This window comes from Rutilus rutilus (assembly GCF_951802725.1).
Source record: "Rutilus rutilus genome assembly, chromosome: 4".
Lineage (NCBI taxonomy): Eukaryota > Metazoa > Chordata > Actinopteri > Cypriniformes > Leuciscidae > Rutilus > Rutilus rutilus.
Window position 1 is genome coordinate 31,658,647 of NC_140212.1, and position 17,079 is coordinate 31,675,725.

Here is a 17,079-nt window from a genome sequence, read left to right on the forward strand (position 1 = left end):
CTCCCCTTTCAATCCGATCAAAATTTCATTTGGATCGAGCTCAGTCGGATCGATTAAGGTGTGTATATGAAGGCTTTTCAGTCAGATTGAGCCGTCAATCCCATTACTAACAGATTATTTGGTTGCATGTAAACGTAGCCGGAAGAATTTATGCCTTAATGTGTTTTTAAATTTTGAAAGACGGAATTAGATTGCATTTTAAGGAACGTTAAAACAATTAGTAAACTAATGAAATTAGTAACAAGTAAAAATTATTTTAGAATGATAAAGTAGTCATTGTTAATCTTCAAATGTATAAATATCCCCATTGTTCATTGTTATTTTCTACAGCCATGGGATCACAGACCATTGAAGTGGCAGCTCTAGGAAGACCTCTGTATCCTGGTATGCTTTATGACTGCCGCAAGGATACCTTCATTCCAGGTGGTGTACAGTACCTACTAAAATGCTTTTTACTCTCTTTTTCACCCAAATGTGAATCAACAATGTGGTAATTTAGAGATTTAAGAGAAAGGACACAACTATCAAATTAGTAGTCTTATAGATACAAAATCGGCATGCTGACATTGCGTCCTCACACGTTAATATTCAACAATATTATTGATCTGCTTGCATTGACATTATTATATGAGAACTGAACTGAGCTGGACGATGATGTCACGTTTTTTTCAGAGCGGCTATATATATATATATATATATATATATATACACATATATATATATATATATATATATATATATATATATACAGTACTGTGCAAAAGTCTTAGGCATGTTAATACCCCCCCCCATCCCCTCCAAAAAAAATGGTTATTTATATCTTTTGCTGTAGTGTGTCAGTAGAAAATATCAGTTTACATTTCCAAACATTCTTTTTGCCATTAATTGTAATAATCCAGCGAGATTTCTGTTTGCACAAGGAATCTGACAACAGCCAGGATGATCTAATCTCACCATCATCGAGTCCGTCTGTGATTACATGAAGAAATAGAAAAAACTGAGACAGACTAAATCCAGAAGAACTGCAGGCATGTCTCCGAGATGCTTGAAGAAACCTTCCTGCAAAGCTACAGTACTGTGAAAAGTACTGGCACTTGTGTTAAAATGCTGTAAAGTGAGAATGCTTTCAAAAATAAAATCATGAATTGAATTTATTTATGATTTAACTTCTATTAACGAATTCAAATCAATATTTGGTGTAACGACCCTTTGCGTTTAAAACGGCTTTTGTCCAGGTACACTTGCGCATAGTTTTTCAGGTAGCTTTGCAGGAAGGTTTCTTCAAGCATCTCGGAGACGATCCCGCAGTTCTACTGGATTTAGTCTGTCTCAGTTTTTTCTGTTTCTTCATGTAATCACAGACGGACTCGATGATGGTGAGATCAGATCATACCGGCTGTTGTCAGACTCCTTGTGCATACACAAATCTCACTGGATTATTACAATTAATGGCAAAAAGAATGTTTGTAAATGTAAACTGATATTCCCTAGTGACACACTACGGCAAAAGATATAAATAACTGACTTAAACAATTTTTTTTGGGAGGTGGGGGGAATATTAACATGCCTAAGACTTTTGCACAGTACTGTGTATATATATATATATATATATATATACAGTACATATAAATAAATATAAATGAATTAAATGAATACCCTTTTTTTAAAACAAAAATGAACCATCACTGAACTTACTTAAGCTGGATGTTGGCGCTATTTTCTTCTAGATACAAACTTTGTTGCATTATTTTCCTGTTATCACTGTAAAGCTGCTTTGAAACAATCTGTATTGTAAAAAGTGCTATATATATATATAAAGGTGATAAAGGTAACTGTAAAAGCCATTTCTCATTTCAGGTGTCACTCTGTGGGATAAGAAGTCACTGAATGAAGATTTGGACACCCGTCCAAAGCCCATGACAGATTTGAAGTTCAGTAGCTCCGACTCTCTCTCTAGTAAGTCCAGTCTCCTGGATGTGAGTACTTCCCTGAAGGCCAGCTTCTTGGGAGGGCTGGTGGAAGTGGGAGGATCTGCCAAGTTCCTGCGTGACACCAAATCCTCAAACCAACAGTCCAGAGTAACAATGAATTACAGTGAAGCCACAAGATTCGACCAGTTCACTATGAGCCAGCTGGGACAGATCACTTACCCTCAGGTCTTTGACCAGAAAACTGCAACTCATGTGGTCATGGCTGTACTGTACGGAGCTCAGGCCGTCATGGTGTTTGAACGGACATTTTCAGAAGACGAAGAAAAGCAGGAGATTGAAGGAGAACTGAATATCATGGTCAAGAACATCCCTAGATTTTCTATTGAGGGGCAAGGAGCTTTACAAATGACAGATGGTCAGAAGAATAGGGCTGAGAGCATCGCCTGCACATTTTATGGTGACGTCCGCCTTGATCAGAACCCCACCACTTACATGGAGGCCCTAGATGTGTACAAGAAGCTCCCCACTATACTGAAGGAGAATCCACAGAATGCAGTTCCAATAAAAGTCTGGCTCTATCCTCTTTCTCTACTGGATACAAAAGCTGCTCAGTTGGAAAGAGAAATCACCACACGTCTGGTTTCCAACACTGAAGATATAATAGAGGGGCTGGGAGAAGTAGAGAGGACATGCAACGACTTCTCCAGAAAAACTCTGGTAAATGTTTTCAAAGACATCAAAGAGAGGCTCTGTTTATTTCAGGGCTCTCTTAACATTTACAAAATGGTATTCCTAAAAGCAGTGGCCAAGGTCTTGCCTGCTATACGAGGAGGAGAGATGGAGCAAAATTCATTGGAAGACATCCTGAAAATCCACTTCAGCTCCCCCTTTAATGCTGACATGCTTAACCAGTGGTTAGATCATGCAACGGCTGAACTTAAAATCTTGAGTTCTCACACCAAAATACTGAAGGGAATCAAAACTGAAGACTCAAACTGTCTCAACGCCATCCTCCTTGATCCTAATATTGATGTTGTGGTGTGCTTGACCTTCACATCTCTGAAGTATGAAGACCCGTATCTTTCAACCCTGAAGAAGTTTCTGGAATCTGACGAGTTTAAAGAGCTAGATGTGGGAATGAAACACAATTCTAGTACGTTAGTATCAGAAGAGTGGCTCAACAATCCTGGTGTCATGTCAAAGATGAGAGAGAACTTAACTCTTTTCAGAAGTTTTTCAGAGGCTAATAAAGATGAAAAGAGATATCGATTCATTATTTCTGCCATCTCCAATCCCTCCTGTCCAGGCTCCTCTATCTATCTGTATGAAACAGGGAATCTGACAGACACACAGTTCCAGCCTGTGTCGAAGCCTCCCCCACCAGAAGTGAAGCAGGTCCTGGAGGACAGTGTGTCCCTGAAACTGCAGAATTCCCCAACTGGAGAAACTGTGCTGTTCAGAGTGGAGTACCAGCAGGTGAAAGCAGATTCTGGCTCTGAGGAACAGTGGATTATCATAAACACCGCTGATGAAGTCTTTAATCTGACTGGATTGGAGTTTGGAAAGCAGTACTTGATCCGCTACAGGATAGTGGGTAAAGTGGGATTGAGTGAAGCCAGTGACACTATCGGCCCCATACAGTCTCCAGGTAAGTGTCATATGCACATTTCTTTTTTCTTTTCTTTTTTTCCTCACTTTATTTAAATTTTTCCATATAAACAAAATATAACATACAATTACAAAACATATACTTATATAATCTTCATATGTATATATATATATATATATATATATAAGAATATAAGAATAAAATGAATACTACAAAAAAAACAGAACAATAATAATATTAATAATAATAACAACAAGATAGTAAGAAAATAAAATAGTAAAAAAAAAATAAAAAAAAAACCTACAGCTTGGTCATCCAAACCGATAAATAAATGAATAAAATAATAATAATAATAATAAAAGAAAATGAATAATTCTTTACAAAATAAAATCACAGGTACAAAAAGGTGCTAAACATACTGAGCACAGCCGACATATCCCTAAAGTAGGGTACCAATCTATATACCGGGGGAGGAAAATAATTACTACCAGAGGAGATGTGTAGTCAGGTGAATGAAGGCCTTTCATTTTCCTACATATCCTAGGAAAGGTCCCCAAATTGTATTGAAATTATCAGAGGATCTCTTCATTGTGTGTCTGATTTTTTCTAGTTTAATAAAATGGAAAATATCTTTAATCTATAAAGAATGAGTAGGAGGTTTAGGCGATTTCCAGTTTAATAAAATTAAACGCCTTGCTAGCAATGTGACAAAGGCTACGAAGTCAGACTTGTATTTGGGCATATCAAGAGAAGGGGGAAGAGTACAGAATAAAGCAGTGAAAGCCAGAGGTTCAAAATGATTTGTAAGAACTTCAGATAATGTTTTAAATATTTGGGACCAATAATTTTGTAGGGAGGGACAGGACCAAAACGTGTGCAGTCATATGCACATTTCTTTGCATTAATCTTTATCTAAAAAAAAAAAAAAAATTTGCAAAAAAAAAATAGCAGGTTTTCCCACTTACAAAGCATGTAGAAGTCTGCAATTTTTATCATAGGTACTCTTCAACTGTGAGTGACGGAATCTAAAACAAAAATACAGAAAATCACATTGTAGGATTTTTAAGTAATTCATTTGCATTTTTATTGCATGACATAAGTATTTGATACATCAGAAAAGCAGAACTTAATATTTGGTACAGAAACCTTTGTTTGCAATTACAGAACTTCTCCAGATCCTTCAGGTTTCGGGGCTGTCACTGGGCAATACGGACTTTCAGCTCCCTCCAAAGATTTTCTATTGGGTTCAGGTCTGGAGACTGGCTAGGCCACTCCAGGACCTTGAGATGCTTCTTACGGAGATCCAGCCACGACCCATCTTCAATGCTCTTACTGAGGGAAGGAGGTTGGCCAAGATCTCGCAATACATGGCCCCATCCATCCTCCCCTCAATATGCAGTCGTCCTGTCCCCTTTGCAGAAAAGCATCCCCAAAGAATGATGTTTCCACCTCCATGCTTCACGGTTGGGATGGTGTTTTTGGGGTTGTACTCATCCTTCTTCTTCCTCCAAACACGGCGAGTGGAGTTTAGACCAAAAAGCTCTATTTTTGTCTCATTAGACCACATGATCTTCTCCCATTCCTCCTCTGGATCATCCAGATGGTCATTGGCAAACTTCAGACGGGCCTGGACATGCGCTGGCTTGAGCAGGGGGACCTTGTGTGCGCTGCAGGATTTTAATCCATGACGGCATAATGTGTTACTAATGGTTTTCTTTGAGACTGTGGTGCCTGCTCTCTTCAGGTCATTGACCAGGTCCTGCCGTGTAGTTCTGGGCTGATCCCTCACCTTCCTCATGATCACTGATGCCCCACGAGGTGAGATCTTGCATGGTGCCCCAGACTGAGGGAGACTGACCGTCATCTTGAACTTCTTCCATTTTCTAATAATTGCGCCAACAGTTGTTGCCTTCTCACCAAGCTGCTTGCCTATTGGCAGGTCTACAATTTTATCCCTGATATCCTTACACAGCTCTCTGGTCTTGGCCATTGTGGAGCGGTTGGAGTCTGTTTGATTGAGTGTGTGGACAGGTGTCTTTTATACAGGTAACGAGTTCAAACATGTGCAGTTAATACAGGTAATGAGTGGAGAACAGGAGGGCTTCTTAAAGAAAAACTAACAGGTCTATGAGAGCCGGAATTCTTATTGGTTGGTAGGTGATCAAATACTTATGTCATGCAATAAAATGCAAATTAATTATTTAAAAATCATACAATGTGATTTTCTGGATTTTTGTTTTAGATTCCGTCACTCACAGTTGAAAAATTACAGACTTCTACATGCTTTGTAAGTAGGAAAACCTGCAAAATCGGCAGTGTATCAAATAATTCTCCCCACTGTATAATGGGCAGTTTTTTTCCAACAGCAACAACAACGTTTAATTTAGGTTTCATTTAAATACACGTAATACTAGCAACAAATTCAAATACACACTGATGTCTATGGAAGCGGCATTTAAAACTTCTAATTTGACACCGTGTTTTATTCACGTCAGAAATACATTGTGTAGGTAACGAAATAGTTTTTATTCTTCTCCCAGTTCACCGGCCACTTACTTTCCTGTCTTTCAGGAGAAGTGGATGAAGCAAACTATTACCGATTACCCGTTATCATCTAACATAATCATTATAAAAGTGTTTAAAAGACTAAATACAATTACTAAGACGAATTTCCCCATTGTGGGATTAATAAAGGTTTTCTATTCTATTCTATTCTATATTTGAGAATCGGAATATCAGATTTCACAATAAGAAGGCAAGGCAAGGCAAGTTTATTTATATAGCACATTTCATACACTATGACAATTCAAAGTGCTTTACATAGAAGAAATTAAAATAATAAAAAGAAATTAAAACAGTTTAGAAAAATAAAATAAAATACAGTACAGTACAAACAGTCGGACGAACAGTGGCACAGTGCTCATTCAGTAAATGCATAGCTAGATAAACAGATGTGTTTTGAGTCTGGATTTGAAAGTGACTACTGTAGGAGCACATCTGATCTCTTCTGGAAGCTGGTTCCAGCTGCGGCTGGCATAATAGCTAAAAGCGGACTCGCCATGCTTAGAGTGAACCCTTGGTATTTCTAGCTGATATGATCCTAATGATCTGAGTGATCTGTTGGGTTTATATTCAGTGAGCATATCTGCAATATATTAAGGTCCTAGGCCATTGAATGATTTATATACCAGTAATAATACTTTAAAATCAATCCTAAATTTAACTGGGAGCCAGTGTAAAGACCTGAGGACTGGTGTGATATGTTCATATTTTCTGGTTTTGCTCAGAATCCTGGCGGCAGCGTTCTGTATGAGCTGCAACTGTCTTATGGTCTTTTTGGGAAGGCCAGTGAGGAGACCATTACAATAATCCACCCTGCTGGTGATGAAAGCATGAACAAGTTTCTCTAAGTCTTGTCTGGAAACAAAGCATCTAATTCTTGCAATATTTTTCAGATGATAGTATGCTGATTTAGTTATTGTTTTGACATGACTACTGAAACAAATGGCGCTTTTCCACTGCATGGTACGGTACGGCTCGGTTCGGTACGGCACGCTTTGGCGCATTTCCACTGCATGATATGGTACGGCTCGGTTCGGTACGGCTCACTTATGGCGCATTTCCACTGCATGGTACGGTACGGTACGGCTCGCTTCGGCTCGCTTTAAATGGTACCACCTCTGTTGAGGTTCCAAGCGTACCGTACCGATACTAAAATGTGAATTGAAAACACTGCAGATCACTGATTGGTCAGACAGAATCATCTCTACCAGCGTCATTGTATTTACAACACGAGACACTAAACCCGCTAGATTTAAATAGCCAGTAGACAACAGCCAACGCTGTAACACCTGTTTTAAAAGTATTTGCTTAAAAAAAAGAAGAAAAAAAGAGTATAAACTTAAAAAAAAAAGAAATGGCTGAATCGTGGTCAGTGGACGAGGTGCAGACGTTCCTCTTGTCAGTTGCCGAGGAGTGGATGGGGAAACACGGAATGAAAAATTTGCATTTAATATGATGTCATGGTAGTAGAGACGGCAACTATATAACGATCACTTTGAAGCGGTACTAACTGCAGTGGAAAAGCAACCGAGCTAAAGCGAACCGAACCGTGCCGTACCGAGTCGAGTCGTACCACGCAGTGGAAAAGCGAAGCGAGCCGAACCATTCCGCGCCGAGTCGAACCGTACCGAGCCGAGCCGAGCCGTACCATGCAGTGGAAAAGCGCCATAAGGTCTGACTCTAGTGTCAAACCAAGATTCCTGACTTGATTTTTAGTTGTTTGACCCCTAGAGTGAAGGTATGCGTTCACCTTGAGAACTTCATCTTTGTTTCCAAATGCAATGACTTCAGTTTTGTCTGTGTTTAACTGAAGAAAGTCCACTGTTGACTTCATCAATGCATTGGCACAGGTAGTCAATGGGGCTGTAATCGTTAGGCGATAGGGCTAAGTAAATCTGTATGTCGTCTGCATAGCTGTGGTAAGCAGTTTGGTTCTTTCTCATTATTTGGCTCATTGGGAGCATATACAGGTTGAACAGGAGTGGCGCAAGAATTGAGCCTTGAGGGACTCCGCATGTCATGGATGTCCACTCAGACTTATGGTCTCCTATACTCACATAATAACCTCTCCCATCTAAGTATGACCTGAACCATTTTAGGACTATCCCAGAAAGCCCACCCAGTTTTCCAGCCTGTCAAGAAGTATGTTATGATCGACAGTGTCAAATGCAGCACTGAGGTCGAGTAGTACCAGCACTGATAATTTGCCTGTATCAGTATTTAAGCGAATATCGTTTATTATCTTTATGAGCGCTGTCTCTGTGCTGTGGTGCGGTCGGAAACCAGATTGAAAATTGTCAAAGTATCCTTTCGAACATAAGAATTTGTTCAGCTGATTGAAGACAACTTTTTCAATGATCTTGCCTATGAAAGGAAGAATTGAAAATCTTGACAACTGCAGTTTTCAGGGACTTTGGAAAACTCCCAGAGAGAAGTGAGGCATTCACCACTTCTAGAAGATCTGCTTCTAAACTGTTTAACACACTTTTGAAAAAAGATGTGGGAAGTGTGTCGAGCGCAGGTTGATGTTTTAAGGTGCTGTACGGTTTCTTCCAAAATTTTGCCATCAATTTCTTTGAAATCAGACATAGTAACTACTTTCTCAGGTGGTCTGATCTGTCTGACCCCAGCGCAACTCAAGGATGTGCTGATCAACTTTCTGATATTATTGATTTTCTCAGAGAAGAAAGAAGCAAACTCACTGCACTTGCTGTCTGAGAGCATTTCACTGGGAATCTGGCTTGGTGGGTTTGTCAGTCTGTCTACAGTAACAAAAAGAGTGCGTGTGTTGTTTAACTTGCTGTTTATAATATTTGAGAAGAAAGTCTGTCTAGCTTTGCCTAGTTCCATATTGAAACCATGAAGGCTGTCTTTGTAGATGTTATAATGGACTACAAGTTTTGTCTTCCGCCACATGCACTCTGCTTTTCTGCATTGTCTTTTCATATTTTGCACTGCTGTTGAGTTTCTCCAAGGTGCTTTTTGTCTGCCACTCTTCTTCCTGACTTTAACAGGAGCAATAACATCAATTACTTTTAACTTTTGAGTTAAAAGAATCAAGGAGAAAATCAACAGAGTCTGCAGATATGCTTGGTGTTAAGGATATAGCCTTCATAAATAGTACACTAGTGTTCTCATTTAAGCATCTCTTCTTGACAGACACAGATATAGCTTCAGTGGTAGGAGAGATCAATATATCAAAGAAAATACAGAAATGATCAGACAGTGCTACATCCTTAATAACAATCGATGAAATGTTTAGACCCTTACTGATAAGTAAATCTAGAGTGTGTCCACGATTGTGTGTGGGTCCATGTACATGCTGAGTCAGATCAAAAGTTTTTAAAACAGTTTTGATTTCTTTTGCCATATTGTTTTCTGCATTATCTATGTGAATGTTAAAATCTCCAGCAATGGTAAAACAGTCAAACTCTGAGGTAATTGTTGATAACATTTCTGTAAAGTCCTCAGCAAAGGCTGGAGAGTATTTTGGAGGCCTGTAAATAATGATAAGTAAAATGCGTGGAGTAGAGTTCTCAACGGGCCTGAAAATTACAACCCGACCCAACCCGGCCCGTGGCTTTTAAAGCCCGGACCCGATGTAACCCGACACATAAACATGAATTATCTGCCCGAACCCGGCCCGCGGCCCGACGCCGCGGCGGATTTTTTTTTTCTCTCATACATGTATTATCATGACCAGCAGATGGGAATTCAAATCAACCTTTAATGTTCACGCCTTTTAACAATACAAACAACTGAAACAATAAACTTTAAATATATAAATAGGCTGTAGTAGCGACGGTGAATTCACCTGCGGCAAGTTTACTTATCACAACTCCATCTTCTTCTCCAGGCTAAAGGCGTGCACGCAGCGGCGTCAGGTCTGCCCCCGCCCCTCTCCATGATGCACGTTACACGCAGCAGCCAGACTTTCTTAACGGTGAACAGCAGCGATGATTAATAGCCTAAATGTTTTTTTTTTTTTTTTTTTTACTGAGCGGAAAAGATTAAGCCCGAGGTCCGACCCGACCCGAGTCATTTGATTATATTTTCGACCCGAACCCGCGGGTCCCGTCGGGTTTGTCGGGCCGACCCGACCCGTTGAGAACTCTAGCGTGGAGCACCTTTTAACACAGTACCCAGATATTTGAAAGACGGGTAATTCCCAAATGATATTTGCTTACATTGATAGATATCTTTAAAAAGAGCAGCTAGAACCCCACCTCTCTTAACAGCTCTGCAGACACTCATAAAAGTAAAGTTAGGAGGGGCTGCTTCATTGAGGATTGTTGCACTGTAGCTGTCTTCTAGCCAGGTTTCATTTAGAAACATAAAATCCAGGTTGTTTGTGGTTATTAAGTCGTTGACTAGAAGTGATTTATTTTTAAGTGAGCGAATGTTTAAAAGTGCTAACTTAACAGTCTTACTTTTTGTCCCCACAGCAATCTTAGTTTGACATGTAATAGGCACCAGATTAGTTGGGTTTGCTGTACGGCTATTGAAGGCCTTAGACTTTCTATCATGTAATAGAACATCAATAGAGAAAGATACAGGCACACTGGGTTCCCGCTTGTTCTGTTAACATTTGAGAAAGTTACTGTTATGATAGCAGGGACCCGACACATATCACTGAGTGCTGGTATCAGTTGTTTTTGGTTCACCTCAATAAGATGGAGGAGGGTGTGGGCCCTGGCGTTGTGGCAGAGGCCGAAGAGCTCTCAAAGGAGGAGGAGGATGGGGAGGGCGAGCTGGGCCCGCAGGCTTTGGTGGTTGAGGTGCCTGCCGTTTTTTGGTTGGTATCTGGGGGCTTGCAGCAAAAGAGTGGGATAGTTTGGTTCCAGCATACACCAGTTCTTCCATTTTCTGTGAGAAGCACAGAAGTGGAGATGCTGGAGAGAGGGATAAAGTGTCTGGTGAAAGGGGCTGTTGTTCTGGTGTTATCGCAGGCTGTAATATGCTGTCCTGGCTTCCCTGGCTGTTTTCCAGGAAGTCGTCCTTGGGTGCTGAATCTTGGAGCAGTTCTAATATGTCTGTCTGTGGTGAGCTCTGTGGGCAGGGCTCAGCTGAGATTATGTCCGTGAGCAGAGGTTGTTGTGGCGGAGTGGTGTTATCATTGTCCTTGTGTGATATGTCAACCGCATGTCCATTTTGCTGCTGAAGTGAAGTCCCGTGGTCATTCATACTGTGTCCAGGTGTGTGTGTGCCGTTCAGATTGGCACACACTGCAGAAGGATGATTGAGAGAGAGAAGTAGATATTGTCCTTAAACACTCTTGAACCAAGTTTGTTTGGGTGATGGCCATCCCGATGAAACAGTTGTCTCTGACTCCAGAACAGATTGAAGTTGTCATTGAAGCTCACTCCTTTTATATTGCAGGTTTTTTTGCAGCCATGTATTTAGCCCAAGCAACCGTGAAAACCTGTTTGTTCCTCTTGCTGGGAGTGGTCCACTGATGAATGTTTGAACTTTCAGTGTTTTAAGTGTTTCAAAAAGTTCATTGAAATCCTTTTTAAGGAGTTCTGACTGCTCTTTATGAATATCATTCTTCCCCACATGAATGATGAGATTTGCAGTCTCATGTTTCATCAGAATGTTTTGAAGTTCACTGTTTAAGTTGTTGCTTGTGGAAGGCAGCACGTAGTTGTGTCACTGCTGCTAATGTTTCTGATTATGGAGTCCCCCACTATCAGAGTCCTGGGCTCGGCTGCGCTCTGAGCTGAGTGCCGCTGTCTGCTGGACCTTGAGCGCCAGTTAGCATCAGTGTTAGCTACTGGCTGATTCAGTCTGTGTTCGATCACATTCATCACGTTTGGGGATTCCTCATTTACATTCATTAGTACTTAAAATCTGTTCTCAAGATGTATAGGCGGTGGTAGGAGACCAGTGTTTGCAATCCTTGTCAGTGCTGTATCTGGGGTAGAGGATGCTACTGCGCCAATATGTGACGCTTGTGACAATCTGATGTCTCGAGTGCCTTTGGGTCTCGCTCCCTGTTTGTGCCATCGATTTGTAAGTCGATCGGCTTGTTTCTCTACCTGTCGAGGAGCACTAGTTTCATGGGACTCACCGGCTATATGCTGAAGGTGTCCATGACGAAGCTCTGTTGTGTGCTCCATCTGGTTTGGTGGTCCCGTAAGTAACTTTGTTTCAAGAACTGCAATCCTTTGTAAAAGTCTGTGGCAGTTAGTGCAGCAAGTAGATTCTTGAACCAGAAGAGACATTTTCTCTCTTATCCTTATGAATGTAGGCAGTTGTGTTTTCCTTTCCCCGGAATGTAAGCTGGTCGGGTAAAAGAATTCTGAATAATCCAAACTTTGTCGTTTGAGCACTGTGCTGATTTGCTGATTTGTTGAAGAAGACAATTGTTCAAGCTAAAAAGCAAGTAGGGTCTACCAAAGTGTAGACAATTTTTGTTATGCAGTTTAAAGTAAAATAAATATATATTTTTAAACATCTCACTTAATTCTATTCAATATTACTGTAGTGCAATTCAGAGTAAAATGTTATGCAATGTTGGTGTGTTTGTGTGTGTGTGTGTGTGTGTGTGTGTGTGTGGATCCTGACTTTGCTTGGGCCCAAAATGGTGAACCCACCCTGATGATAATCACACTCTTCATGTCTGTTGATTTCCACAGTCACTGTTCCCAAGACCAGGAACGACTTCCTACAATGTAAGTCACTAAGAAAACAAGCAGAGAAGCTCACTGAGTGTGTTCATGTTCTTCCTGTAGAAGCTGAAAGAAAACATGACAGAAGAGTTCTAGAATTGATCATGTAATTGATGATTAAACTGTACTATGTTTAACTGACACTGATGATTTATTGAACATGAAGAGTTCAGCTACATTACACACACTCTCTCTCTCTCTCTCTCTCTCTCTCTCTCTCTCTCTCTCTCTCTCTTACACACACACACACACATACACATTCTTGTACATCTATCTTTATGAGGACATTCATTGACACAATGTAATCCTATCTTTTCTGTTTGGTAACCATGGCGATTTCAGTTTATTATCATTGGTTGCTTACAATCCTAAAGGAACTAGTCAGGTCTGAAATGAAGACTCAAGATAGAGGGCCCTATTTGAATGATCTGAAATGCAAGTATCAAGTGCGAAACGCAAGTAACTTTGTGGGCGGGTCTTGGGCGCTGTTGCTATTATACCGGCGGGATAAATGACTCTTGCGCCCGACGCAAATCTAAAATGGGTTGGTCTGAAGTAGCTTCATTATTCACAGGTGTGGTTTGGGCGTAATGTGAAATAAACCAATCAGAGCGTCATCTCACATTCCCTTTAAGAGCAGACGCGCTTGTTCTATAGCGGATTCCTATTATAACGGCGGATTTGCCAGGCGCACGCCAGGAGCGGTTCACAGCCGAGGAGACCGACGTTCTCGTCAGGGCCGTAAAACACAGAGAAGTGAGGTTGGGGATGGAGAAACACAGCCAAATTAACTTTGGTTAAACAGGCATATGATCATTTGGGTTAATGTGTAAGCTAGATGTATGCTTTTATAATAAACTGTCTATCTATCTATCTATCTATCTATCTATCTATCTATCTATCTATCTATCTATCGTAATAATGTATGATTTGCAAAAATGAAAACTGCTGCTTCTGTGTAGATGAGAGAATCAAAGTGTATGCGCGTTGTGCACACGCTACATTGATTATGGCCAAGCATGCGCCCTTAAAATAGCATATGAATAACATGCGCAACGCGCCACTGACTTTACAGTTTTTCTCAATTGCTAAAACACTAAACCCTATTGTCTGAACCAAATGCTCAGTTGCCTGAACCCACTGATTGAATCAATCACTCTTTTGGCAAAACCATAAGCACTTTTCACCTGTTTAGACACAACTTGCCAACACATTTTCATTGACTACGTTTACATGCAGCCAATAACCCGTTCAAAACCGGAATATTAGCAACAATACGGTCGCGCACGGCTATGTAAACACCGGCAAAAACCCGGATATGCTCATATCCCGGTTTTTAAAAACCCGGATATGATCCCTGGGGTACCCCTTTTCTAACCCGAATATTTGGTCATGTAAACGCGTATCGGCATATCCCCATCAAAAGGGACATTGATTTGTGTTCTGCGCATGTTCTATTCGCAAGGAATCTTGGTCTTTTGAGTAGAGACGACGCATACAGAAAACCCGCGTGCAGTATACCGGAAGTAAACAAGAAGTAGAGGTTAACATGGCGAGACGCAGCACAGCACCACACTTTTGGAGCAAGGAGGAAAGCGCAAACAAAGGCAATCGCTATCTGCCCCGAACTATTCATTATCCGCGTGCTGCTGCTGTTGTTGTTGTCTTTGGATACAGGAAGAAGAATCGGAAATGACGCATGTTGCGTCTTAAGGTTGTCCGTACGTCCTGACGCTAACCATGCGTCGCCGTTTACATCGGGATATTGCCAATTGATTACAAATTCCATGTATACAGGAGTAACTCTCTCTGCTCACGCATGTAAACGGGTTATTCCGAATGTTTCAGAAACCCAAATAGTGACCTTAGCTCGACCATAACCCTAATTTTAACAGCTTGTAAACGTAGTCACTGTGATGCACCCGTGCTGCATAATGGTGAGCACAGGTGACAAAAGTCAAACACAATTAAAGCACAGGTGTCACCACTTGAACACAACAACTTAAAATTGATCACACTTGTGGCTAATGATGTGAGGGAACATATGCAGTAAGCCAGTTCAGAGAGCACTGGTTTGTGAGGCCCTACAATGGATAGAAATCTGAGAGGAAGAGTTTGTGTGAGAGGAGGTCAAGGTGGTCAGCGAAGACAAAGAATTGTGATTGACCATGTTCTTGTCCATGGTATGAGCATGAGGGAGGCTGGACAAAGGGTACAACCAAACATCAGTAGATTCACTGTGTCCACCATAATCCGAAGATTTAGAGAAGAGAACAGGTAATTACCTTTTTTTGACATTATAGTACAGTATGTAAATGTTGACAGCAATTACTGTATGACATACTATATACTGTAGCACAGTATACTGTAAGTAAATATATGTTTCAGTACATCACTGTACCAATGTACTGTAGTATTGTAATGGAGGGTTGGTCTAACTGTTTGTAGGCCTAGTATTCCGTGTATATTTTTTGTAACTCCATGTTCTCTTTTTGTAGAATTGAAAGACTGCCACATGGGGGTGGGAGGACAGGTATGTTCTCCCCACACCAAGAGACCCTAATTGTTGATATGGTCCGTGAGAACAATGCCATTAAACTGAGTGAAATTCAGCAGAAGATCATTGAGGACCATGTAAATTTTGAGGGTATCAACAGTGTCAGCCTCTCTACTGTTGATCGTGTCCTCAAGCGCAACAGACTGCGCATGAAACAGCTATACAGAGTGCCCTTTGATCACAACTCAGACAGAGTCAAAGAGCAAAGATTCCAGTATGTACAGGTTGGCATATATCCAGACACATTCAATGTTGATTACTCTAAGTAGTGATTTACTGTAGTGGCCTAAATCACTTTTTCCGTATCACTTACAAAACTATATCTATTTCTACAGAGGGTTTTTCAACTGGATGCAATGGAAAGACCCCATGAATACATCTACATGGATGAAGCTGGGTTTACAGTAATCTCACCAAAAGGAGAAGGAGAGGCCGTAATGTGATTGGCCATCGGGCCATTGTTGGTGTTCCTGGGCAGCGTGGTGGCAATGTCACATTATGTGCTGCCATCAGCAATCATGGGGTTGTCCACCATCATGCCAACCTGGGGCCCTACAACACTCACCAGCTCTTCATTTTCCTCAATCACATGCAAGATGCTCTGTTAGGGCAGCAGGATGAGCATCCCATCTATGTTGTTGTTTGGGACAATGTGAGTTTTCACAGAGCCCTCCAGGTTAGAGAGTGGTTCAGTATGAACCAAGGTTTTATCAATCTTTGCCTTCCACCGTACTCCCCTTTCCTAAACCCCATTGAGGAATTCTTCTCCTCATGGCGGTGGAAGGTATATGAACGCCAACCTTACACCAGGGTAAATCTCCTGCAAGCCATGGGACTTGCCTGTGGTGACATAGATGTGGAGGCATGCCAAGCCTGGATACGGCATGCCAGGGGTTTTTCCCTCGTTGCCTGGCCAGACAAAATGTGGCCTGTGATGTGGATGAAGTCCTGTGGCCTGACCCAGTACGGAGACATGATGCTGTGGCTGAGTAATGCACTTATTTGTATATTTTTGTACTTTATTTTTACATGGGCTTACTGTACACAAGTGGCAAACGCATAAGATTTCTGTTTGTTTTTACAAGTGCTACGTGTAAATGCACAAGATTTCTGTTTTGTCTTTTTGTACAAGTGCTAAATGCACAGGTTTTTTTTGTTTTGCAACATGCATTTAGCCTACAGTGAACAATAAACATTTATTTCTCCAGCTTCGTGTCCTGAGCATTGTGTTTTCTATTTTTCTACATAGTGTTTAGTGACTGTTCAGTAGTATTTTTAATTTTGATTGACTCGGGGCACGATTTGACAACATAGTTCAGTTTTGAGCACAGATTGAACTGTTTTGAGGTGAAAGTTTGGTTTTGCAAGAAGAGTCTGAGGTTTTGTGAATGTAGCTTGAAAATTGGGTTTTGTGTTCACAGTTTAGAGAAAAGGAGAGCAGCTTTCAAGAAATGTGTCTTAGCAATCGAGAAAAACTGTAAACTAGTTTTTTTGGTCAGTGGCAGAATTGTTTTCTAAACCTGTAAAATAGCATGAGGGAACGTTTGCGCCGGAACACGCCTCCTCTTTGCGCTGAACCGCCTCCGGGAGTGCAAGTTCATTTGCTAGTCTACCGACGTGCGTCTGTGGAGGGAAAAGTCCGCCGTGCGTGGGTGCAAAATAGGAATGATACATGCGTCTGTGTACAAAGTCAATTGCGCTGGGTGCAAGATAGGGCCCTGAAAGTTTCTGTAATTCACTGATGTGTTT

At 41.0% G+C, this 17,079-nt stretch overlaps 1 protein-coding gene across 7 annotated transcripts in view; it reads left to right on the forward strand.

Moving 5' to 3' along the window:
• LOC311289702 (stonustoxin subunit alpha-like) overlaps nt 1-17,079 on the forward strand; it is a 37,608-nt gene that overhangs the window by 19,450 nt on the left and 1,079 nt on the right. For 2 of the 7 annotated variants that reach the window (XM_084407926.1, XM_084407927.1), the window contains exons 2-4: nt 331-423; nt 1,858-3,579; nt 12,741-12,776. In XM_084407926.1, the coding sequence (XP_084264052.1) occupies nt 333-423; nt 1,858-3,579; nt 12,741-12,776 (1,849 nt within the window). In that variant the 5' untranslated portion in view covers nt 331-332. Of the gene's footprint in view, nt 1-330; nt 424-1,857; nt 3,580-12,740; nt 15,555-15,665; nt 17,079 lie in introns of those variants that run through there. The other 5 variants (XR_014627204.1, XR_014627205.1, XR_014627202.1 and 2 more) reach the window with 5 other exon arrangements.